Source organism: Pecten maximus, chromosome 9 (genome assembly GCF_902652985.1).
Source record: "Pecten maximus chromosome 9, xPecMax1.1, whole genome shotgun sequence".
NCBI classification, from domain to species: Eukaryota; Metazoa; Mollusca; class Bivalvia; order Pectinida; family Pectinidae; genus Pecten; species Pecten maximus.
Genome location: NC_047023.1, coordinates 3,208,107 through 3,234,568, shown reverse-complemented (window position 1 = coordinate 3,234,568; position 26,462 = coordinate 3,208,107). Strand labels below are relative to the sequence as shown.

The 26,462-nt window shown below is 35.4% G+C and overlaps 1 protein-coding gene across 1 annotated transcript in view; it reads left to right on the top strand.

Moving 5' to 3' along the window:
* LOC117334821 (ankyrin repeat domain-containing protein 50-like) overlaps window positions 1-25,208 on the top strand; it is an 83,908-nt gene extending 58,700 nt beyond the window's left edge. The window contains exons 9-11 of the mRNA XM_033894639.1: window positions 4,560-4,643; window positions 10,480-10,557; window positions 25,116-25,208. Coding sequence (XP_033750530.1) covers window positions 4,560-4,643; window positions 10,480-10,557; window positions 25,116-25,208 — 255 coding nt within the window. The remainder of the gene's footprint in view (window positions 1-4,559; window positions 4,644-10,479; window positions 10,558-25,115) is intronic.
* Window positions 25,209-26,462: the final 1,254 nt, after the last annotated feature.

Below are 26,462 nucleotides of genomic sequence, written 5' to 3'. Positions count from 1 at the left end.
GAAGGGGAACATAATTTGTATAATTTTTACTTTGAACCCCCAGGGGTCTTAGGGGCGGGGCCAAATAGGGGAAATAGAGTTAATCCTTTAAATCGCTACTAGTCATAAACTTATTAATGAATTTGAACCAAATTTGGTCAGGAACATCCTTGGGGAAGGGGAACAGAGTTTGTTTAAATCTTTATTCTAAACTCCCAGGGGCCTAAGGGGCGGGGCCAAATAGGGGAAATATGGTTACTCCTTTAAATCGCTACTAGTCCTAAAGCATTGAATAGCTTTTCACCAAATTTGGTCAGAAACATCCTTGAGGGGAGGGGGAACAGAGTTTATATTAATTTTTACTCTGTACCCCTAGGGGCCTGAGTGGCGGGGGCCAAGTAGGGGAAATAGAGATTAGTCTTTTAATTGCTACTAGTCATACAGCTTTAAATTGATTTTAACCAAATTTGGTCAAGAACATCCTTGGGAGAAGGGGAACATAGTTTGGATAAATCTTTATTCTAAACTACCAGGGGCCAAATAGGGGAAATAGGGTTAATCCTTTAAATCGCTACTAGTCCTAAAGCATTGAATAGCTTTTCACCAAATTTGGTCAGGAACATCCTTGAGGGGAGGGGGAACAGAGTTTATATTAATTTTTACTCTGTACCCCTAGGGGCCTGAGTGGCGGGGCCAAGTAGGGAAATAGGGTTAATCCTTTAAATCGCTACTTGTCATAAAGTTATGAATGAATTTGAACGAAATTTGATCAGGAACATTCTTGGCAGAAGGGGAACATAGTTTGTATAATTTTTTACTCTGTACAATCAGGGGCCTGAGGGGCGGGGCCAAATAGGGGAAATAGGGTTAATCCTTTAAATCGCTACTAGTCATCAAGTTATTAATGAATTTGAAACAAATTTGGTCATGAACATCCTTGAGGGGAGGGGGAACAGAGTTTATATGAATTTTTACTCTGTACCACCCTAGGGGCCTAAGGGACTGGGCCAAGAAGGGGAAATAGAGATTAGTCTTTTAATTGATACTAGTCATAAAGTTGTAAATGGATTTTAACCAAATATTGTCAGGAATATTCATTTGAGAAGGGGAACTGAGTTGGTATTAATTTTTACTCTGAATCCCCAGGGGACTGAGGAGTGTGGTCTGATAGGGAAAATAGGGGTAAATCCTTTAAATCGCTATTAATTATTAAGTTACGAATGGATTTTAACTAAATTTGGTCAGGAACATCCAGAGAGGAAGGGGGGAAAGAGTTTGTATAAATATTGAGGGGCCTGAGGGGCGGGGCCAAGTAAGGGAAATAGAGATTAGTCTTTAAATTGCTGTTTGCCATAAAGTTTTAAATGGATTTTAACCAAATTTCGTCAAGAACATCCTTGGGAGAAGGGGAACCGAGTTTGGATAAATTTTTACTCGGTACCCTCAGGGGCCTGAGGGGCGGGGCCAAATAGGGAAATAGGGGTTTATCCTTTAAATCATTATTTTTCATAAAGTTATGAATGGATTTGAACCAAATTTGGTCTGTCATATCCTTAGGGGAAGGGGGAAAGAGAGTTTATATAAATATTGACTATGACCCCCAAAAGGCCTGAAGGGAGGGGCCAAATAGGGGAAATAAAGATTGAGTTTTAAATGGATTTGAACTCAATTTGGTCAGAAACATCCATGGTGATGGGGAACAGATTTTGCATAAATGGTTACTGTGACCCTCAATCCCTTAACTATGTATAGTATCGCTGGGCATTAAGGGATAAACACAATTCTTATGTAAAAATAGGCCAAAGGGTTTTCCCCACCCTAAGGGACTTAGTTTCTTTAAACACCATTATGTTGTAAAAATAATCCATATGGTCTTTCAGAGAGTACATTTTTGTATATGTATTAACAAATTGAACATGAACATTATTTTGACATTTGGTCAAATCCAACTAGGTGAGCCATACAGGCCCCATGGGCCTCTTGTTTAACATCCCCCCTTTTTTGGCCATGTTTATAGAACATCTTTATTACAATTAAAAAAAAATCATTGATACAAATTGCAATTTCATTTATTTTAATAGATAATATTTTCATGATATATCCAAAACTACAGGTAAATCCCAGAAAGGCAGAACGAACTGGCATCTCGTGTTGGTAGGCTTGCAGTAGCAAACATACTAGTGAACGGTCAGTGTTTTTTAATACATGAGTCAGTGTAAACCAATAACATTTTAATTCAATAGGTCCTACAAGAATGCATAATTGCCGCTCGTCAGAAGAACAGTGCACGGACTCGTCACTCGCACCCATTTGACTCATTGATTTTCCCTTGTAGAATTGTATATAATCATCAATCGAAATAAACAGTATTTAGAAGACGAGGACATATATTTACAGAGTATTTCTTTTCTATAGTTAAGTCTTTTTAACTAGAAACATATCATATTATAGTTTTTTTTCTTAAACGGGAAAAAGACATCTTCACGATGGTAATAAAGATGTGACATCCATCGTGACATAAAACGACAGGTCTCTATCTTATCATTTACAACTCCTTACTTATATAAATAGTAAGTTCCAATTTTCTACTTGCGTAAAATGTATTATAGTTTTTTTTCCCTATTATCAACATGCATATTGTATATTGTACGCCCCCTGCGGTTTAGGGTCTCTTCATATTAGTTTGGATATTTTACTAAAATTCAATAATGACAGTCTTAGCACTGATCTTTGATTTGCTGTATATATACCTTTCTCCGATTAGAAAATAGTATCTATATATTCAGTCACTTGACATGACATTCAGCTTATAATTACATGTTTGCCACTCCGTGAAAATACCACGATACGACCTTACCAGAGTTAGCTGCGTATCTTTGCATCACAACCGTGCATGGTGTTATGTTACAGAACAACATTTATGTTCAATCCGTGTTAGATAAATAAAAAAATCAATAAATGATTTATTTCATGGCTTGTTCTTTAAACAATATTTCTAAAACCTGATAACTATAACTAAATAGATAAATTACTTTGACAACAATGAATATTACATCTGTTAATTTAAAAGTACTATAAGTATCTGTTATTTTTCTTCTTAAACACATGGTACTATGATTGCAGTTTAATGACTTTGTATACTTTCTATTGAAAAGTCTTAACCAATTGTTTAGGGAACAACCGAACAATTGAAAAAAAATATATTTTCGAAACAGCCCCTGTGTATAGAAAGTTGAGCCAAGGCTAAAATGTCTGGCAGCCACTTATTGGCCGGTGTGTTATGAAGTGAGAAAAAAGATATGTAGCCTGAAAGGAAACTATCAATAAGAAATGTTGATATAAATTTCGGAAGTCCGATTGATTTTTTTCCCCAAAAATTCACGTTATAATGATAAACAGGTAAATGTTTTAGTTTTTTAAGAATTTTTTTTCTGCGAAATTCACTTATTTTCAAAATTGCTACCCTGGAGAAAATTTGAGCTGAAGGACCCAACTGGTTTTTTTTTCGATTAGGTATTATATCAGACCCTAAACTGTTGTTATAAACCATAATTGTCATATTGAGTTCAAGAATTTGAATGAAATACTCCAAAACGTTAACACTAAAGTATCTGTGAAAAAAAATTGGTTGGTTGGTCCCTATAAGTAAACTTAGGTTTCTGCCCTTGCGCAAGTCCTATAGCTATAATAAACGGTGTCATCCTGTTTCTTCCGAAACTGAAAAATATGTATACTGGTGGTCACAAAAACGTAAACAATCAAGGTGGAGTGTTGTTTTAACGGTTAAGCTATATGATACATGAACAGGTTGAGATCAATAAATAAAAGGAGATAAAAAGCTATATAAATTACGATAAATTAAAACAATTGATTACAGTCGACTTCTTTTATGTTGATCCATATATTCCATTTAAAAAAAGAAAAATGTGCTTTATAAGATGATTAATTGATTTAAGTTATTCATATTCTAACTTTCTAAATATGATAATTGACTTATTCTTAGTATGTGTCCGCAACTACAAACCTTCACCAGAGATGTCATTAATAAAGCGGAAATATCCTTATTGTGAATTCTCGTAAACATTCACTTTTCAGTATATCCGTTTATTTATACTTTCTATGTCAAATGTGAAGGTTGATGAAAAGACTTTCCCTAAAGTTTGTATGAGTAAACTAAGGTTTCTGCCCTGAGACTTGTCATCATGTTTCTCCCATCAATCAGAAAATACATATCTAGGTTGTCCGAAAAACTTCGGTAAATTGTACAGTTGGAGGTTTTCTTTTATGAGTTTAGTTCGCTGTTACCTGTGTATTTAAATCATTATTCCTTTTACTCGTACATGTAAATCAAGGTGTCTTTTACTGAATATATCAGTTGACAGAAATAAATCAATCAATCAATAAGAAAAAAATCAATAAAAGGAAAAGTAATGTGCATGATATAATTGATGATTAATTTATAGAAGTGATTATTATTTACTTCTTGGAATCCCTTAACAGCAAGATAATACCTATATCTGTAGCATGACGATGACGATGTCGGAGGTACTTGTAATTTGTGATGTTTACATATGTTTCAGTCAGATGGTTTGTCCGGAGCAGCTAGAGGGGGTCACACAGAAATTGTTAGGATGCTCCTGGATAAGGGAGCCGACGTAAATAAGGTACGTTAACTGAACATTTTAATGGAAGCTGTGTAGTGATGTTCTATGGTTATACTGCTTGAACGGTCACAATTCGATTTCTATGGTAATATTGTTTGAACGGTCACAATTCGATGAATTAATAATTGTATTGTCTCATCGGTGTTAACTGAGGAAGAGACAATATAAACATTAATTGAACAGAAACGTTTTCATTTGGGATTATGATTCTTTATACCTGGTAAGATTATCATTAGAAACAAGCCTAATCAGGCTGAGACAGGGACACGTCTTGTGTTAACTTTGTATAACAATAACTTCTTCACAATCTGTCATTAGATCGCAATAGATACAAACTTGTCATGTGCTTTTCAAGTCAGTATACATGTACTTACATGTTCCTTTGTCTGGCAAACAAATGAAGTTTTTCAATGTTGAGATGAAGTCAGCTCAAAACCACCGTGTTCGATCATTATCTCTTTAAAATATTTTTTACTCTGAACCCCCAGGGGCCTTAGGGGCGGGGCCAAATAGGGGAAATAGAGTTAATCCTTTAAATCGCTACTAGTCATAAACTTATTAATGAATTTGAACCAAATTTGGTCAGGAACATCCTTGGGGAAGAGGAACAGAGTTTGTTTAAATCTTTATTTCTGAATCCCAGGGGCCCTGAGGGGCGGGGCCAAATAGGGAATATGGTTACTCCTTTAAATCGCTACTAGTCCTAAAGCATTGAATAGCTTTTCACCAAATTTGGTCAGAAACATCCTTGAGGGGAGGGGGAACAGAGTTATATACTTTTTCATCTGTACCCCTAGGGGCCTGAGTGGCGGGGCCAAGTAGGGGAAATAGAGATTAGTCTTTTAATTGCTACTAGTCATACAGCTTTAAGTGTTTTAACAAATTTGGTCAAGAACATTTTTGGCTACTAGTCATAAAGTTATTAATGAATTTGAACCAAATTTGGTCAGGAACATCCTTGGGGAAGAGGAACAGAGTTTGTTTAAATCTTTATTCTGAACTCCCAGGGGCCTGAGGGGCGGGGCCAAATAGGGGAAATATGGTTACTCCTTTAAATCGCTACTAGTCCTAAAGCATTGAATAGCTTTTCACCAAATTTGGTCAGAAACATCCTTGAGGGGAGGGGGAACAGAGTTTATATTAATTTTTACTCTGTACCCCTAGGGGCCTGAGTGGCGGGGGCCAAGTAGGGGAAATAGAGATTAGTCTTTTAATTGCTACTAGTCATACAGCTTTAAATTGATTTTAACCAAATTTGGTCAAGAACATCCTTGGGAGAAGGGGAACCGAGTTTGGATAAATTTTTACTCTGTACCCTCAGGGGCCTGAGGGGCGGGGCCAAGTAGGGAAATAGGGTTAATCCTTTAAATCGCTACTTGTCATAAAGTTATGAATGAATTTGAACGAAATTTGGTCAGGAACATTCTTGGCAGAAGGGGAACATAGCTTGTATAATTTTTTACTCTGTACAATCAGGGGCCTGAGGGGCGGGGCCAAATAGGGGAAATAGGGTTAATCCTTTAAATCGCTACTAGTCATCAAGTTATTAATGAATTTGAACCAAATTTGGTCATGAACATCCTTGAGGGGAGAGGGGAACAGAGTTTATATGAATTTTTACTCTGTACCCCTAGGGGCCCAAGGGACTGGGCCAAGAAGGGGAAATAGAGATTAGTCTTTTAATTGATACTAGTCATAAAGTTTTAAATGGATTTTAACCAAATATTGTCAGGAATATTCATTTGAGAAGGGCAACCGAGTTGGTATTAATTTTTACTCTGAATCCCCAGGGGACTGAGGAGTGTGGTATGATAGGGAAAATAGGGGTTAATACTTTAAATCGCTATTAATTATTAAGTTACGAATGAATTTTAACTAAATTTGGTCAGGAACATCCAGGGAGGAAGGGGGAAAAGAGTTTGTATAACTATTGAGGGGCCTGAGGGGCGGGGCCAAATAGGGGAAATACAGATTAGTCTTTAAATTGCTGTTTGCCATAAAGTTTTAAATGGATTTTAACCAAATTTCGTCAAGAACATCCTTGGGAGAAGGGGAACCGAGTTTGGATAAATTTTTAACCTGTACTCTCAGGGGCCTGAGGGGCGGGGCCAAATAGGGAAATAGGGGTTTATCCTTTAAATCACTATTTTTCATAAAGAATGAAGTGTAGTAAGGGACGATAACTCGTTATCGTTCCTTACGGAACGTAATGATAGTATGAGCTAATTCGCCATTTTTGCCGGCTATTGTAGCGATTTGGGAGCGGAAAAAATGGCACATACAATTTTGATGGTCTTTTGAACCATTGTAAAACTCGGCTCGATCTAGGTCTGGATGTATTTGGTATCCCTGTGGAAATTCGTATTTATGAGATATTTTGAGTCAAATATGCCAAAATCGTCACTTTGACCGGTAGCTTCTGTTTAACAGGTCCTTAAAAATCAGCGTTTTAATCCAAAAATCTGAAACTCCAAACATAACAAGAAGAGATAGTTCTGAAGAAAAGCGTATCTTTAGTTTTTCTATATCTTTCATAGAACGGACACAATAGGGTTTTGAAAAAGGGTCGTATTTTATTGAGAGGTGGCGGATGTTACGTCACGAGTGTTACGTCACAAGAGTGTGTGGAATGTTGTGTATTGAAGGACGGAACGTAATGTACATGCGGTTAATTCAGACCACTTTCTGGAGCTAACTGAAAAGCGACTCTATACATTTTGATAAAACTTTCCACACTTATAAGACTCGGTGTGATCTACATGTATGTCCAGGCATATCCCGTATATCTAGGAATAATCTAGTTATGGAGATATTTTGAGTACAAACACGCAAAAATCGACACTTTGACTGCTGGTTTCTGCACAACTCGGCCTAGAGAAATGACACATAAAGAGAACGTATTGAAACTCCACACATCGCAAGTACATATAATTTCAAAGAAAACAGTATCTTTAGTTTTTCTATATCTATCACAGAACGGTCACAATAGAGTTTTAAACATAGGTACTATGTACCGCGAGGTCACACATTCCGGATAGTCTATTACATGTACGGACGTACGTCAGGAGTGACGTTACTTAGTCTGTTCTGTTTGTCTGATTGAACTTGCAGCGCTCGGTGAGCTGCTTGTAATTTTACTGCCAGTATTTCTTACAATTTTGCAATATCCGAGAAAATACAAAAGACACAATTCTCTACAATTTTTTTTTTTTTTTTTTTTACATATTTATCACAAACATCTATATCCAAAATACATAATTAATCATGTTTCTACATATGTGGTGCGTTATGTTCTTTTCCTGTCATGTCCGTGATGCAACAGTTTCCGCTAAGGTCACATGGGTACGTATAATCGAAAAACAGTAACTCCGACATTTACACTGCACTGGGGAACCCGCGCCTGGGGAATTCCCGCCTTTTTACACCAGAATCTTACGTCATTTTATTTTCTCAGTAACAGTGTGTATTTGTGATTTTCTAAATCTCAACACACTACTCTTTGTCCTCGTATCATATATAAAGTACCCGTTTCATGTCTTGCATGTATTTATTCGGGAAAACAGATACAAACCACAGAAACGCATTCTACACAGGGACCTGGTTCACGTGAAACACCGGCTAATTGGCTGATCGGGTTGTACGAGTTGTTAAGCAAAATTTCAAGAAATCCGGAAATTGAAATTCCGGAACCACCTTAAGTGCAACGGGATATGTATTTAACATTGGCGTTGACCGGTAAACAATTTACACTGGCGTTGACCGGTACACATTTTACACTGGCGTTGACCGGTACACATTTAATACTAGCGTTGACCGGTATACATTAAACACTAGCGTTGACCGGTATACATTAAACACCAGCGTTGACCGGTACACATTTAATACTATCGTTGACCGATATACATTAAACACTAGCGTTGATCGGTACACATTTAATACTAGCGTTGACCGATATACATTAAACACTAGCGTTGACCGGTATACATTAAACACTAGCGTTGACCGGTACACATATAATACTAGCGTTGACCGGTATACATTAAACACTAGCGTTGACCGGTATACATTAAACACCAGCGTTGACCGGTACACATTTAATACTATCGTTGACCGATATACATTAAACACTAGCGTTGATCGGTACACATTTAATACTAGCGTTGACCGATATACATTAAACACTAGCGTTGACCGGTATACATTAAACACTAGCGTTGACCGGTACACATTTAATACTAACTAAATTTGGTCCCAACAATAAAAATCCTACCTGAAATGTTCGAATAACTCGAAGTATAATTTTCGTCGATCGGTGGCAAACGCCGACATTTTTTAAGAGCTAAATTCTGTTTGTAATACTGAACTTATCGGCACTACTAACCTACATGCTATTATAAGTGTTTCATAAATTCATAAAAGAAATTGTCGGTGGAATCTTATAACAACAAGTCTTGGTGATAAAAAGTACTGCTTTACTTACATCAGGTAATTTCCCAAGGCAGTCGCCGATATCAGTACACACGATAGTCAACAACTCATCTACCCGTTCGCTCAAGCGGAACTAATCTCTGACACACCGGTATATCTACCCGGCTGATGTTTTTACAGGTGTAGAAATGACACAGTCACCGGCGCCTATTTAATCTTTAAACTGCTGAAACAATAGCGTAATTACTGCCGAGGTGTTCAGAATACAACTGTAACGGCCAGAGCTGTCTATTAAAGTTAAAGTTAAAATTAAGTTTACTAATTGGTGCAATATCTACAATAATCTACATAGACTATTTTGTTAAAATGAGATAGCTTAAACCTGGAAACTCTTTGATTTTGTCAAATAATTTTCCATCTTATACCTTTTGTGTTAATATAAGTCGAACTTAATTTAATTTCAAAGAAAAAACAATAAAACATGACATCTTACTACACCTAAAGTAACTGAAAATTTACTTATTGCGACATAACAATTGACAGTATTCTAGCATAAATTTATCAGAACAGCTTTCTTGCATGTTAGTTTCTGCGGTGCATAAAAGTGAAAGGTTTAAATATGTTGTTTGGTAGTTGAGGCAAATATATTTGAAAATTTACTTCAGTTATCTATTAATGCAAAAGATAATATTATTTGACCCTGTCCTAAGAACCATCTCAATAAAGGGCAGGTCAGTGACTTTTATTTTAAAATTTAAAGCATTTGATTAATAGAAAACGTTAATAGAATGTACATTATATACATTTTACTTTCAATATTTTCGCATTTTATTTCTCTTTCTTTCTATATGTCATTTTTGTATTAAGTTACACTTTCTTTCATTCAATTCTTTGATATAACAAGTAGGGATGTAAATATATATATATTTGTAGTACTTTTCCCGATAGGAAATACATGTTATATTGACGGTCCATGCAACCTTTCTTTATTTTCTTTTATTGAAGTCAGATCTTTTATCCGAAGCTGAACGTGGTCACAGAGACATATGTTAAAGGAAATATTGATATCATTTACGATTCAATGACACAATCAGTTGTCAGTGTTTCAGTGTTTACCGAGACGGTTGAAGACGACATTGTATACAGTAACGATTTTTTTTTTCATTTGGGGTATAAAACATCGTAACTGGAAAGAAATATAGATTAAACTACTCAAACAAAACCTTGATTATAGCCCAACATTATCTATATAGGATACGTATATTATACTATTAGGCATGTTCTAATTATTATTTTATATAGTGATCGATAAAAACCCAGCCACATCACACATGGAATATGCACACATTATTTACGATAACGTATATCGTTTGTCAATGGTGTAATTCTATGACTCATTTTGTTACAGGGATTGGTGGGTGCAGCAGAAGGTGGTCACATAGACATGGTCGAGTTTCTCCTGGATAGAGGAGCTGATCCGGCTGAGGTCAGTCTACCAAACGATTTTCATTTTGAGACATGTTGATACATGTAGCAGATATGATTCGATAATTTGATTATTTTTTCAAATAGCAGTGTTTACCGAGGCTAAGTCGGCATTTGAATCAGTTTTGAACTCATCAATTTACCTTAATATAGAAGATAGATCATCATTGTTGATAACTACTCAGAAACAGACCCAATCATGTTAATAAAATAACGTGTTACTTAGCCATTTGTATACCAATAGATTGCTATAGAGCTATCTTACACCTTATTACCATCATTAATTGTTTCATTGGTATATGGATTGTTTACAATTACATCACCAGAACATCTTTGTGATATGGTAATGATGTTAAGTTTTTTCATTTGAATGAGATAACAGTGGGCATTTAGCAAACACGAGTTATTCGATAAAAAAAATCGTTGCTGTGAGTCAACATTGTCGTATTACGAATTAAATTCAACTTCAAAGTAATCTTAATAAGGTTATTACACAGAGATACAGATACCGATTCCGTGAACATTTAACCCGGAACAAATACAGTTTGAATTCTGCTGCAAACTTGAAGTATTGCAAAGGAAACCTTTACCGATGATTAACTAGCCGTACAATAGATCAAGAATAATGGGGATAACTTAATACGTAATAGTCTAACCATTCTATCATTATACCTCAAACAAATTGCAAAAGAAACAAACACAACTGTTATAAATAGATCTCTTATGTATATAACACATGATAAAATTCGAAAGAAATCGAAAAATGGGAAAATTACTTATCGATTTTTTATGTGAAATATTGCCTACTATCGATATGGCATGTATGGGCCGCCGTAGATATGAAGAGTGTTACGAAGGGAGGTAACTATCTTGTCACCAGCAGACGACTCATGTTCCCTTCGCTGTCATTATTGGTAAGTACTGCAATATTCATCCAATAATCAGTTCAAATGTTCTTGGTTTCTATTGAATACTAATTTTTTAGTGCACTTAATCAGTGAGTATATGTCATGATGGATATATTATTGATTTAACATTATATTCCCTATGTTAACTGGACATGACGCTATCATTGGTATTTCTTTATTGTGTTACCGATATTATCCCCAAATCTTGTACAAAATGCCCAATGAAGAGAAGAAATATACTTACAAGCACAAATGAATGAATTAATACCATAAAACAACGAAAACGGGGGAAAATATTGAAGAATATATGTATCGGTTTGTTTGGAGTAAAAAGGTATGAAAGCTCGTATAGATCAATTGGAGCATGTTTTGTAATTTGCGTACACTATTTGCATTTTTCCCGTTTTTTCGTTAAAAACTTGTTTTCAAGCAATTAACTAATAAGCTGTTTTAGATATCTTATTTGTTACTGACATTTTATTCATATATTTTTATCTTTATTTTATTTTTACATTTTGTTTCTTTTTTCTTCGTATTAAAACTGCTCAGAAATAGTGAACAATTCATATGATTACCACAGTAAATTTGTTTAAAATGTCAAAATTATCAACACGTGTTAACGGGTTTAGCTGTAATGATTCCTACGAATTTCTTTTGATACATTTCAGATCGTGATGGAAGCATGTGTGTTCTGCATGCAAACCATATCTGATGATGGCCCAGCAACATGCAAGTTAAGAAAAAAAGGAAGTGAGACAATAAATGAGGTGAGTGAACTCAAAGGGGACTCAATAAGAACTATACCCGGACAGCTGATTCACAAAGATTGTCGAAGGGATTATGTGAATCCCAATTCATCTGACTACAGAAATGAGGCTGGTAATACACCTACTGGACAAAGAGCCTTGCGATCGAGAACACCGGACTTTAATTTCAAGGAAAATTGTCTGTATTGTGGTCAACTGGCCAAAATTAATGAAAGAAAAAGAGGCCTCGATGCGTATCCAGTGAAGACCATTGAATATAACAAAACACTAAAAGAGACATGTGCCTTACGGAATGATGAGTGGGCTGCAGAAGTACTAGGACGGCTCAATATGGCCACATCTGATCTCCATGCGGCGGATGCCGTTTACCATCATCAGTGTAGCATCAATTTTTCGACAAAACGACAGCTTCCAAAGTCTCGGATGACAGATGACATAAATATAACCAGCACCCCTGGACGTCCAAAGAATTCTAAATCAGAGAAAGCCTTTCTCCAGTTGGTTCAAAGTATCGCAGAAAATGATACAGAGCAAGTGACGGTGAATGATCTGGTGAGATCGATGGAAAAACTATGCGGAGAAGAGGCGTTCAGTACGGTGTACATGAAAAGGAGATTGTTAAGTTACTTTCGTTCGTCTATCATAATCACAAATATCAATGGACAACCTAACGTAATAACATTTAAAGAAAATGCATCACAAATACTACACGAATTTTATCAACGACCAAAGATGGAAGAATCCGACGAACAGAAGAAAGCTATTATTCATACTGCTGCAAAGCTGATAAAAAATGACATAAAATCCATTTCAACTACATTCAAGTCGGAATACCCTTCAGCATATTTTATTTCATCACTTGTTCGAAATACAGATTTCGTCCCGGAAGCCCTTCAGATATTCCTTACTGATATTTATGGACAGAGTGATTCAGCCCTCAAAGTAGCATCGATCGGACACGCTATTATCCAGGCATGTCGACCAAGAACACTTATTGCTCCCCTTCAAATTGGCCTTGGAGTGCAGATGCACCATCAATTTTCTTCCAAGCTGCTACTTGATACACTGAGCTCCTTGGGATTTTCATCTTCATACACAGAGGTGCAGAAATTTAGAATGAATGCCTCTGCGGCTAATGGAAATAGTGTAACCACTCAGAAAGAAGACAGCAGAATAGGCTCCTTCATTCAATATGTTGCAGACAATGTCGACCATAATGTGCGGACGTTAGATGGACACGGAACATTTCATGGCATGGGCATTATTGAAACAGTTACTCCTGGAACATCTAAAAGGAAACCTGTTCCTCGCGCATCTCCCATTCTTCAAGAAATTACAGACCTAGCTAGGATCAACATCTATCCGTACAAAGAACAGCATCATAACGCGTTATGCACACTGAAATACGAAATTCTTGATGATTTTTCTTGGAAAGACGATGTATGGAAAATTGACCTCCTCTCCAGAAGGCCGCATGAAAACAAATACCATAGCTGGTCTGCTACGATGCACAAAGTACTTGAAGGCAATTTTCCGGGGAAGTCGTCTATCACCTTCTTGCCTCTCATAGACATGAATCCTAGTGACATGACATGTATCAACTCAACCCTCCATTTTGTCTGTAAAGAAGCGATTAGAAATAATGTCAGCCCAATGCTAACCTTCGATCAGCAGTTGTATTGGAAAGCAAAGACCATAATACAGAACGAACCAGCTGGCAGTCGTCTCAAGTCAATCATATTGCGATTAGGTGGTTTTCATGCAGAGATGAGTTTCATTGGAGCCATTGGTCACCTGATGGCCGGATCTGGTTTATCAGAACTCTTAGAAACAGAATATGCCCCAACAGCAGTAGCACACATGCTTACCGGAAAAGCAATTGCCAGAGCCGTACGAGGATATTTTCTCATAGACAATGCACTTATAGCTAACATCTTGTCAAAGATATACGGTATACACATTCCCGGAAATCTAGAAACAGGCCTGGACGAAGGAATAGAAATGAGACAACATTTATCAGAGGCAATGGCTCTTTTCGATTCTCTTTTGAAAAGTGAAGTGTCCATTGAGCAAGTCTGTGCCAGTCCTACTATTGATGTAATCATTTCAAAATTAGACGAGTTCAGGACATCACGTAAAGGTTTCAGAACGTCAAGCCTATGGTTCCAATTTATGAACATGGTTGAAATTCTTAGAAATTTCATCCGGGCAGAACGAAGAGGTCACTGGAAGCTGCACGAACGATCACTGAAAGAGATGTTGCCATATCTTGCGGCTGCTGGCCACTACTTGTACGTTAAGTCAATCAGAATATATCTACAAGATATGAACGCTCTCCCAGAAACTCACCCGGAAGTCTACTCTTTCTTACAACGTGGATACCACGTCATTAGAAGATCGGATACATTTTGGTGCGGCCTGTCGTCAGATTTAGCGATAGAACAGATCCTTATGAGAAGCATCAAAACATCTGGTGGTTTAACAAAAGGCAGGGGCATGACAGACAGTCAGAGGGCGGAATGGATATTGGCGATGCCTGATTGCGCAGAAGTTAACCTCGCTGAATTTTCGAACCAGTGATCAGCACAAGGAAGAGGGGGTGTTTAGGGAAAAGCGTGACTGCACAGACATTAAAACACTAGCCAATTTCATAGCTATCCGTGACCCATTCATCGAGGAAGCCAGCCTTAGAAATATTGAAACTGGTGTAACAGCTGACTCTAAGGCAAATGTTGACATCGCCAAAGAAGTTGGAATTAGAATTCTAGACTCAATGAACGATGTAGGGTTGTTTGACTTCACGGTTAAAAGAAATAATCAAGCCACCAGAATGAACGAAAAGGCCTCTTTTAAACTGAGAGACGAAGGTATACAAATCGGTGTAAGCGTAGTAATCCAGGAGTTCGCAGCATATTAACATTGATTAGTCAATCAACATTCTTCACCGTAAAAGTGCTTCTTTCATTTCATCAAGAAAGACATATTCTTACAATTAGCTGTCGAGCAAACTTATTTAAACCAAATGTTTTAATTGGAATTACACCGGGGATGTATCAAATATTAACCCATCAATCCTAATGAAACGCGTGTCCTTTCCCTACTGTTCAGCAATATCCCGCTAGTTACCTACCTTCAATCAATTAAAGCCATTAAAAATGTTCTAATTGTTTGTAGATTCAAGTTCCTAGTAATATAATTTTGATGAAGATGTTCCATATCTCAAACTCTGTGAATGTTGTCCGTGTCGATATAATTAGTTGGATTGTTATAAAAACGTTTATAGTATACCACATTAATATCCAGTCGTTATACCCACTTGGGTAATATTAAAATAAAATGTCACGTAAAATAGATAATTTGTACGATTACAGATCATTGTGGCAAGTTAAAATCGACTACAATGTCGTGCTTGAAATGATGTCGTGATGAAAATGTAAAACAATAAAATAAGTCTTTTGGCAAGTGTTGATACTTATTGGTTGTTTGATACGACCATAATACCAGCTTCGAGAGATCGATATTTCATCAAAAGGCATTGAACTTAGGTCTGATTTAGTGTACACTAATCAGATACACGAGATGAGAAAAACGCAGGTTTAGTCAGATACTGATAGAAAAACATAACGTTTGTAATAAGGTGATTAAGTGATATAATTCATATTATTAATTACCTAACTGATCAGGGATAGGTGAGCCACACGACAGTGAACAATATATGTTTAGTCATAAATTCATTGGTAATTACATGTACTTATCCATTCATACGACAATATTTATTAAATCTTACACTTATCATGTTATATTGTTGTTTGTTCAGAGACATTTCATTAAACACATGGGAAGACGAGATATAGGTCCACAACTAAATAAATAATACAACAAACCGACTTCGGGAATAGTTTGAGGATTGATATTGATACTGTGATAGCAAATGTACATAGGGGCGCAGCTGTACAAATGTCTAACACGACCATCGATGCTAACGATGATAAACATTTTGTGATTTATTCATCAAGCAGAACAGCATCTGACATGCAATTCGATAATCTGGAGAAGATTAAATTATCAGCTACGCCTTTAAAACTTGAATCGATGCAAATATCATATAAAATCATTGCTCTGTCTGAGTGTGCAGAGTTGAAATGTAAATTTGTTGTAATATAATAATCAGTATTGTTTTCGTCTATCTTCCAGGATGTATACAATTTCGCTTTGAGATCTAGTATTGCAATTTATTGTAATGTGGTCAAGAGCAATTATTATTGTTCATTTATTTCCTCTTTTCTGTTTAGGTTTAGTTTAAACATATTCTATTGTATCATAAATATACAAAGGTATCGGGCACAAGTTTTCAAACTTATATAAAGCCCTTTCCCAAATACAAACATTTACTCAAGTTGACGTTAGAATCTACAAAAAGTGATTTTATTTTTTTGTGAAAATGTTAGTTTAAGAAGAGTAGAGATAGAGTGATAATTAGAGGGAAATATAGGAAGAGAATTTAGAAGTCTCCTTCATTTACAATTTAATTTACAATTTTTTAAGAATACTAATTAGTCAGTGATCTTTCTCGACTCAGCTGATATTTGTTGACATTACACTTCCATACTTTCAGCTATTCAATGTTCATCATATATCATGCCATGTTTTGCTTTCACTATTGTCTTTTCTTTTCTTCTGATATATACATTCCGCAAATACCATATTGAATCGGGAAAGATCAGACGCTGTCGTTAGTTATATATGCATATATATCATTAAAGGGAGGTGATAGGAAGGGAGTGATAGAGGGAGAATAGTGGGGAGGGAGATAAAGAAATCAAAATATGTTTGTATCACAAATATAATTGCTGAGTGTGCAGACATATTTTTTTCGTTTTCTTCCTTTGTTAAATCAGGACTTCCATGTAATATCAGTTGCATGTCTAGTGGGACGAACTCATTTAACTCGCGATACATTTTTTTCTGTTAAGGTATGATATACTCATTTTGTACATTTCTCTGCATTACATAATTGAAAATGTATCCCCATGATATTTTGTTTTGTGTATTTCATATAAGTTATTACTGTGGGGTGAATGGGAAATGGATTGTTTGAGTCAACTATTTGATATTTCACATTTGTTGTGAATTCTTCAAAAACATTCCTTTCGTGGTATTTTTTTTGTTTTTGTTTTATAAATGACACAAGCATTATCTTATCAAAAACAAAACAAAAAATCGATTGCACGCGTCAGGACCCTCCTTACATCTCTAAATGAAATTCCGGGAAAAAAAGAATAAAAATCACTCGCTCGCTCCCTTTTATTTTTCCAATTTCCCAAAATACAACTCATTCATTTGGTTTTGCCAAAAGTAAACCAAGGTATAATTATATATTTACATTTACACTGCAGCCCCACTATATAACTTTACTAAGCTCACTTGCAAGTTATGAGTCCATAACTTCCAAATCTCTATTATGACGTCATAATTATTGTGACGTCATAATTGTAACGTCGGCGATAACGAAAGATGGTTGTTGAAAAGGCTGTTTCGTCTTTGACGACAATAATTTGTTTATTCATTATCACAGTAAAATTCCAGGATATTGTCTTTCAAATTCGTTGTCAAATGTAAATATAAGCATTGAACTGCTTTTATTTGGAAGTTATGGACTGATGAATGGCAACTGGACAAAGGCAAATTCAACATGAAGAGCTAGCGCGCTTCATTAAATTTGCCTTTGTCCAGTTGGCATTCATCAGCCCATAACTTCCAAATGAAAGCAGTTCAATGCTTAAATAATTTTACATTCATCAGACGTTATCTCGCATGAAGTTGTTAAGGTATTGTTAAAACATTTACTTATCCCGTATGAATTAGTTCACTTATTACTGTGTATCGGTCACATGACACGGAAACAAAGCACTCGCATATAAACCACATGCAATATAATTATAGGCATCATGATGTGGTCGGATCTTTATTTACTTTAGCGACTCATCTGTAAATAACATCGAGTAGTGCAAGAAATATCGCGTGTAATGTATCAGCGTTCATGCTCAGCTTGAACGTCGCAAGATAATCGAGAAAGACATTAGCTGTTTCTAGGGAACTATTCTCTCATATATCGGCAGGGTTGAATAGAGCTTGCCAATGCAAGATAGCTTTGTTATATCAACCTATCTAAAGTTTTCAACAACAATAACAAAAAAAAAAAAAAAAAAAACCAACGTAAAATAAAAGCCATGAATTAAAAAGTTTTAAGAAAATATTAAACACCGAAACCAATCAAATGGTTCTGTCTGCGTCAGCACAGGGGCCTGACATTTTGTTAACTCTTGGTATACTCAGTAACCTGTGTATTTGGAATATTTCAGACGTTTTTAGACTGATAAATGTGCGAACATTCGGTTAAAATGACACCCCTTGTCCATATAAAATATTTATAATAATTGTAACACAGAGTCTACATTTGCTTATAGTAAAGCTAAATGTTGTCCTAGCCTTTCAGGTAGCACACCACAGAAAGACAGCCTGGCCATGGGCAATTTTTTGTTAAGCAAATAACTCCTGTATTATGATATGCATAAAAAATGAAAAAAAATAAATGTACACTACAATTTGGTATATTCAGTATGAAGTAGTACATACAGGCTTCACATTTATTAAAACAAAAATCAATAAATTAGTTCCGGATTTTAAATATCCGGATTTTCCGAACGTGTGTTTATACAGGAAGTTTAGTTTTCCCTACAGCGCAAAATGGAAGCCCACAGAAAAGGTAAGATAGCGGAAATACCTAATTTACAACATATGTCCAAACAAGATTAATTCTGTCTTTGGGATAGAGATATTTAATTCTAAATAGGTTTCAGAGAAAAAAAATAGTGTAGAGAATTGTGCCATTTTGGGTCAAATATCATAATATTTTGCAATTTTTGAGAATTTTTTAAGCTGTTACCATGGTATTCACAGCTCTAAAAATCACAGAAAATATCAGTTTACTTATCCTTCAGAGCTCTATTAAAATTGCAAATGTTTTACAGATTTCAAATATATATACTTTATTAGAGGTTATATATATGGTTAACTGGCAATGTTTACATATCTAAAACATGTGCCATATTTTTCAGAATTTGGCATTTTTACTGTACACTGCTACCTCAATATGATCGTCATTATCGACGGACCTACCTTCGTCATTCCATCAAGAAAACCTGTTAAACAGATACAAACTTATATTACTGAAAATCACCGTAAATATTGCCATCAACGAAACACCGCCATGTCATGGCGGTCGAGATCAACATCGCTTCTGTTAGCCTTAAACAATGAATGAAAATCCCAATGACAGTCGTGACGTCATGCATGAATGCAGTGTTTGCAAAAATGTGGCTGGGCAACAACAAGTACAGTGTGTTTCGTAAAATGATAAAATATGTCGAGTTTAAAATCAATACTCTCTTCTTTTTCAAAGTATTGTTGATAGAAACTTCTTTTTCTTCAATGTTGAAAGTTTGATCACGGCCATTGAAAACGTCAGTCAAAATACGTCAATTTTTGCCGGCGAATTAGGGGCCGCGGTGGCCGATTGCTGAAGGTGTCCAAAAACATTATCACTAGCCCTTCACCTATGGGTTGCAAGTAAGGATTAGGAGGCAGTTGCCAGGTATTGACCGTAGGCTGGTGGTTTTTCTCCGTGTACTTTGGCTTTCTCCCCACCTCCAAAACCTAGCACGTCCTTAATGACCCTGACTGTTAAAAGGAGGCTAAACATAAAATACCAAAACCAAAGTCGACGTTAGTATTCTTGGTAAGAAAACCAAATAAAGAAATTTAAAAAATAAGAAAATGGATGACTGAGACACTCTTTTGCCAGAAATTTAGTAGTGATATGAGAGAAAAACTCTTTTATTACGTGGGTATGTAGGCTAGAGATATTCCACCCTCCGGTTCACAAAATGTTGTAAAAACCCTCGGCTAGCCTCGGGATTTACCATATTTGGTGACCCGTCAGGTGGATACACACATATGAAACAATCTTGTATGCTTTGTCATGAATACATTGGTAAATACTGTACCAAAAAATAGTTTTATTTATAATTTCAAAAATATGATTTAATTAAATACTGATTGCCAATTTCCTATATCAGACAGTTACCTAATACCTTTACATGGAACTCGTAGGCCACTAATCTCTTACATAACATGTCTGGTAAATTGTATGGCAGGTGACCAGCCTTTATACATGATTAAGTAGGTATATACTTAAGCTTAGCAGCTGACACTGTCTGTCTCATAAATGGGCTGACATATTTAACTAAATCATATTTTTGAAATTATAAATAAAACTATTTTTCGGTACATTCGTTCCTCTGTAATAATTAATGGCAAATTAGATTATAATTTCGGCATCATGATTAATTAATAATATGGATACATTCGTCCCTCTGTCATAAAAATAATGAGCAGTATCTAAAACTTATTGAAGACTTGCATGTACTACATTGTTAAAATGAATTATAGCAGAACAAAGCTTAACGTAGTTATTTCAGTACTTTATAAAAAAAAAAAAAAAAAAAGAGAAAAAAATACGATATGAAATATCATTCATGTTCTGTTACGAAATGAAAATATAAAAATATTTGGTGGCGGAGATAGGCACAACAAGGTACAACCGTGAAGCCACAGGGAGATTAATTTGTTCCTCAGTTTGAACTGTTTTCATAATTATGTAACGCGACTCAACTTAATACAGTTGTATGAACAGTATACAATAGTAAACAGTGCTTGGTCAATTGTTTCATAGTTTGTATCTGCAGTAAACAAAATTACTTTTGTTTTTACTGAATTTTCAGTTTCATTATTTAAATGACAATCAAAATGCAGTATTGTTAATTAGTATATGGATGAAATTTAAAATGATTTCTCATTTTGTAACAAACATGGCATTCAATGGAGATTACTTATATGCTAGCTAAGCAATTAGCTTATTTTATGCTCGTAACTCATATCAAGATCTTTTTTTAAATTCTTTTTCGTGTCTTTATTTTGTATAATTTAATGGTACATGACTCTTTAATTATGCCAATATTTCTAGGCTAATATTTATGGGAACATGTATCTTTAATACTGGTTATTACTAATTTTTCATTGGCTGCTGATGACGAAATTCAATATCTGACTTCTGATTGGTTGAATTGGCCTGAGGGGACGCATCCCTTTTCTCCCTTCAGCAGCCATATTGGATTTATTAGATCGCGCATAAATACTGGCAAAGTTTTTAAAAAAAAAAAAAAATATATATAGTTTTTAAAATAGTTTTTTCCTCGGCAAATTGAGGAGTGTGGTAGTCCAAGGTGACACGACGGGTGTATGACAAATCTCGCCTCCTGAGGACGATTTTGGATGCTTTGATAGCCTTGAACTTTGTCGGATGCGTTTGACCCGAGATTCACCGACCAGAAATTAAGTACAATTTTTATATGTAGACTACAGTATTAATTTGCATGGATACAATAAGACCTCGAGTACTTGTGTTAGGACACAGTTTCGTTAGGCGGTTATTTGAAGAGTTAGACAGAGGACAATTTCCAGAAAATTTTGATTTATCCCAGTGTGAGGTTCGGGGATTTGGCATTGGTGGCGGGACTATAGCAAGTCTATGTTCTCGGAGGGAGGTTCTTGATATTTTGACACAATATCAACCTCATATTGTAATTCTCCAAATTGGTGGAAATCGTTGTTGTGATTACAGGATAACACCATTCGATCTAGCTGTGGAAATATATGATTACGCTGTTAGTTTGCACGGTACTTATGGAGTTTTTGTGTATGTGTGTGAACTGTTTACACGGCCGGGCCCCCGGGGGATGGCCTCTGCTGATTACGAGGCAAGGCGCATCGCTGTGAATGGGAAATTAAGCAATTTAAACGGTTTCCTGTCCCTTTGTATCGCTGTGGCATCATCGGCGATTGTTTAACAGTCCATTGAACCTTTTCTGAGGGATCAGTGCCATTTGAACGCCACAGGCATGCGAAAATACTACCGCAGTGTTAGATTTGCTATAATGACTGCATGCGATCAGCTGCTAAGAACTCGTGTTTGAGGGATCAGCTTTACGGATTCGAAGGTATGCTTGCTTAAGTAACCAGATCCAAAACTGCACAATCTAATAAATTTATAAATTAATTTAGTGATCTGATATATAAGTTTATCATGTGTTACGACGTCTAAGTCGGTTAATTTCCCAATGGTCGCGATTGGGTCTTTGTTTACATGTCGTGTATGGGGCCCCATAGGGGTTATCTATTTACATTCCTGAGTATAGCTGGTTATCTATGGGAGATCACCTATCTATTTAATTATGGTCTTCATTTTTAGTGCTTGATTCTGGTATTCGTGGAATTATAGCTTTATAGACAGTTTGTATTGGATTCAAAGTTACAATATAATCCATGTAATCTTTGTAATTCTAATGAAATATGAATACTGGTAGCTAGATTAACATACTACATTTAATTCAAATGGGATGATTATCTTCAATTTGATTATAGTTCTGACAGGATATAGCTACTGTACTATTCTCAATCCATAACCCATAAGCTACTGTTCGATTTTTGGTCGAGGGTTTCAAGTCTGGTTTTCGACTTCAATTTCAAGGGGAGAGGGGGTTTCAAAGTTGTAAAAACTTACAATCTGCACTAGATGACCCCGTCAATGTTCAGAAAAAGCTTGATAAGGAAACGAAACTTAAACGTAATTTTTTCAAACCCACCCTCTTCCTCCCCTTGTTTGGGGTTACAATAAATAAGTGGTACTAGCTATATAGATTGTCTTATTGATAATTGATATGATGAAAATGTGGTAGTTTTTTATGTGTTGATTATAGTCGTTAGTAGGTGCCATATTGGCGACATGTATTTTTCCTTTAATGTTGTTTAATGGTTATGTACAAGTTAATTTAAATTTCTCAAATGTACACCCTACTTTCAGTTCAGTCCACGGTTTTCCAGAGTTTTTTTATATCGTCTTTTTATCTCTGGTTTTTAGCCCAGGACTGGATCATTTTGTCATATTTTGTGGCGGTTTTCAACCTTACTCAGGCTAGCATGGCGGCGGTTTTTATGTCAACCCCACTAAGGCTAGCATAGGTTCTTGTATGTGTTTATCTACATTTTGATATTGATTGTAATTGACATTATTGTATGGGTGCAACTACTTTGCAATCATAAAAAAATATTTCATGTTAGACGCCACTAGGTGGCTTTCTTAGTAATAAATTTAAATGTCACCCTGGTGGGTGGCCATTTCAATTTCATATTACTTGTCTGAGTTATTCTTGATATAGGTGGAGGGGCATAAATATATTTAATTAGGTACTCCTTAATTAATCAATTATTTATATTTCATGAATATAACTATAATTGTAATATTGTATATGAAGCTTTCAGGAAAATAAATTAATTCGTTTGTTTATCTAATATCAAACAAGTAATTGATGGCTTTTAATGGAGATTGCTTAATATGTACACATAATTATAGGTATACTCTCTAATCAATTAATCATTTATATATCATGAATATGACTATAAGTGTAACATTGTATGCGAAGCTTTCAGGAAAATTTATAAATTTGTTTGCTTATTCAATATAAAACAAATGATTAACATAAGTTGAGGGGAAGCTACATACTTTTACACACAATGAATTATATAGTGCCACTAAATCCTAATAAAATCTTAACTGCAAGAGATTGATACCAGTCCAGTGCCCTTGGGGCCCATATACCACTGCCATTCATACCTGTTACATATTAATTACCCTGTGTGGTGTGGATCGCACCTGATCAGGCCGGTTTCCCCATTTATCTCCAAAGGGGTCAATTTATAGCAGGCATTATACCGATACCTTATCTAACTATAGTTATCCTCTCATAATATGTAAGTTAATAATTGACAAGATGAATGTACCTGTAGTCAGGTTTCATTAATACATCATTTACAAACATGAAATAAATATAAAATCAAACCACTAGAATGTCTAAAGATTGAACTTAAATATTTCATATTGATTTAGCATAGTATCAAAAATACACATTTCCTGCATCTGGCATGGTTTGAATTCATCTGGCCTTTATACGTTAAGACTGACATTTTGACAGAATATATTATATTTAAGTCTAAATAAGAAATCTCTCTGTCAGCAAGTCTAAATTAGTACTGAGTCAGCAGGTTTAATTGTGCTACATACACGAACACGGGTAGCTATACCTTCAAAACTTGACTTGCACACATAATATACAACACATCAAATTATATAGCTCATAACAACATTAATCCAAGAACTGAAGTGCATATCATATTGCACTTGGGTTAACATTGTAGTGCACTGGAGTTAACATCGTAGTGCAGTGGAGTTAACATCGTAGTGAACTCAAGTGCACTACGTGTGCACTACGAAGTGCACTTGGTACCAAGATTAGTTTGCTCCCAACTGTAGCTATATTTTCGTTTTCATCATGTTTCTCTCTTAAATCAGAAAATATATATCTAGGTTGTCCGAAAAAACGTAGGTAAATTGTACAGTTGCAGTTTTCTTTTATCAGTTTAGCTGGCTGTTACCTGTGTATTTAAATCGTTGTTCCTTTTACTCGAACAGGTAAATCAAAGTGTCTATAACTGAACATATCAGTTGACAGAAATAAATCAATCAATCAATAAGAAAAAAATCAATAAAAGGAAAAGTAATGTGTATGATATAATTGATGATTAATTTATAGAAGTAATTATTATCTACTTCTTGGAATCCCTTAACCACAAGATAATACCTATATCTGTAGCATGACGATGACGATGTGGGAGGTACTTATAATTTGTGATGTTGACTTATGTTTCAGTCAGATGCTTTGTCCGCAGCAGCTAGAGAGGGTGACACAGCAATAGTTCGGATGCTCCTGGATGAGGGAGCCGACGTAAATGAGGTTAGTTAACTAAACATTTTAATGGAAGCTGTGTAGTGATGTTCTTTGGTAATATAGCTTGAACGGTCACAATTCGATTTCTATGGTAATATTGCTTGAACGGTCACAATTCGATTTATATGGTAATATTGCTTGAACGGTCACAATTCGATGAATTAATAATGTTATTGTATTATGAGTTTTTTTCTGAGGTAGAGGCAGTTAAAACATTAATTGCACAAAATCGCTTTCACTAGGGATCATGATTATTAATACCTGGTTAGATTGTCTTTAGAAACAGGCCTAATCAGGCCAGGAGAGGACACGTCTAGTGTTAACTTTGTATAACAATAACTTGTTCACAATCTGTCATTAGATCGCGATCGATACAAACTCGCTATGTGCTAATTTTGTATAACAATAACTTGTTCACAATCTCTCATTAGATACCTATCGATATAAACTCGCCATGTGCTAACTTTGTATAACAATAACTTGTTCACAATCTCTCATTAGATCCCTATCGATACAAACTCGCCATGCGCTTTAAAGTCAGTATACATGTACTTTAATGTGTTGTTGTCTGGCAAACAAATGATGTGTTTCAATGTTGAGATGAAGTCAGCTCAAAACCACTGTGTTCGATCCTTATCTCTTTAAAATATGTGCTTATTATTTCACCTTATTACAATAAATTGACATTACATATTGTACATTTTCTCTTGAAGGGCAATTATATTGGCAGATACCTATAGTTCAAGGTCTTTTCATATGTGTTTGAATGTGCTACAAAAATGAAATGATTACATTCCAATCACTGATCCTTGATGTACTGTATAGATATTGTTTTCAAATAGGAAAGCAATGTCATCAACATTCAAATTCAGACCGGATGATTTAATATTTTCCACTATATGACACTGCCATGAAATGACCTTCTACTCGAGCAAGTTCCGTATCTTTGCAACACAACTCTGCATCGTGTAATGTTACAGAATAGCAACAATGTACAATTCGTATAAGGTCACTAAATACTTGGAAACTTTCTATCAACACTGAGGAAATATTTTTTTCAAATGAACACTACCATAGTTGAAGGTTGATGACTTTGTATACTTTGTATTGAAAAATACTTTTCCTAAAGTTTGTACGAGTAAACTAAGGTTTTGGCCCTGGGACTAGTCATATAGCTATATTTTCGTTTTCGTCATGTTTCTCCCTTAATAAATTTTTCCCCAAAAAAAAAAAAAAAAAAAAAATTTTTTTAAAAATTTTTTTCAAAAA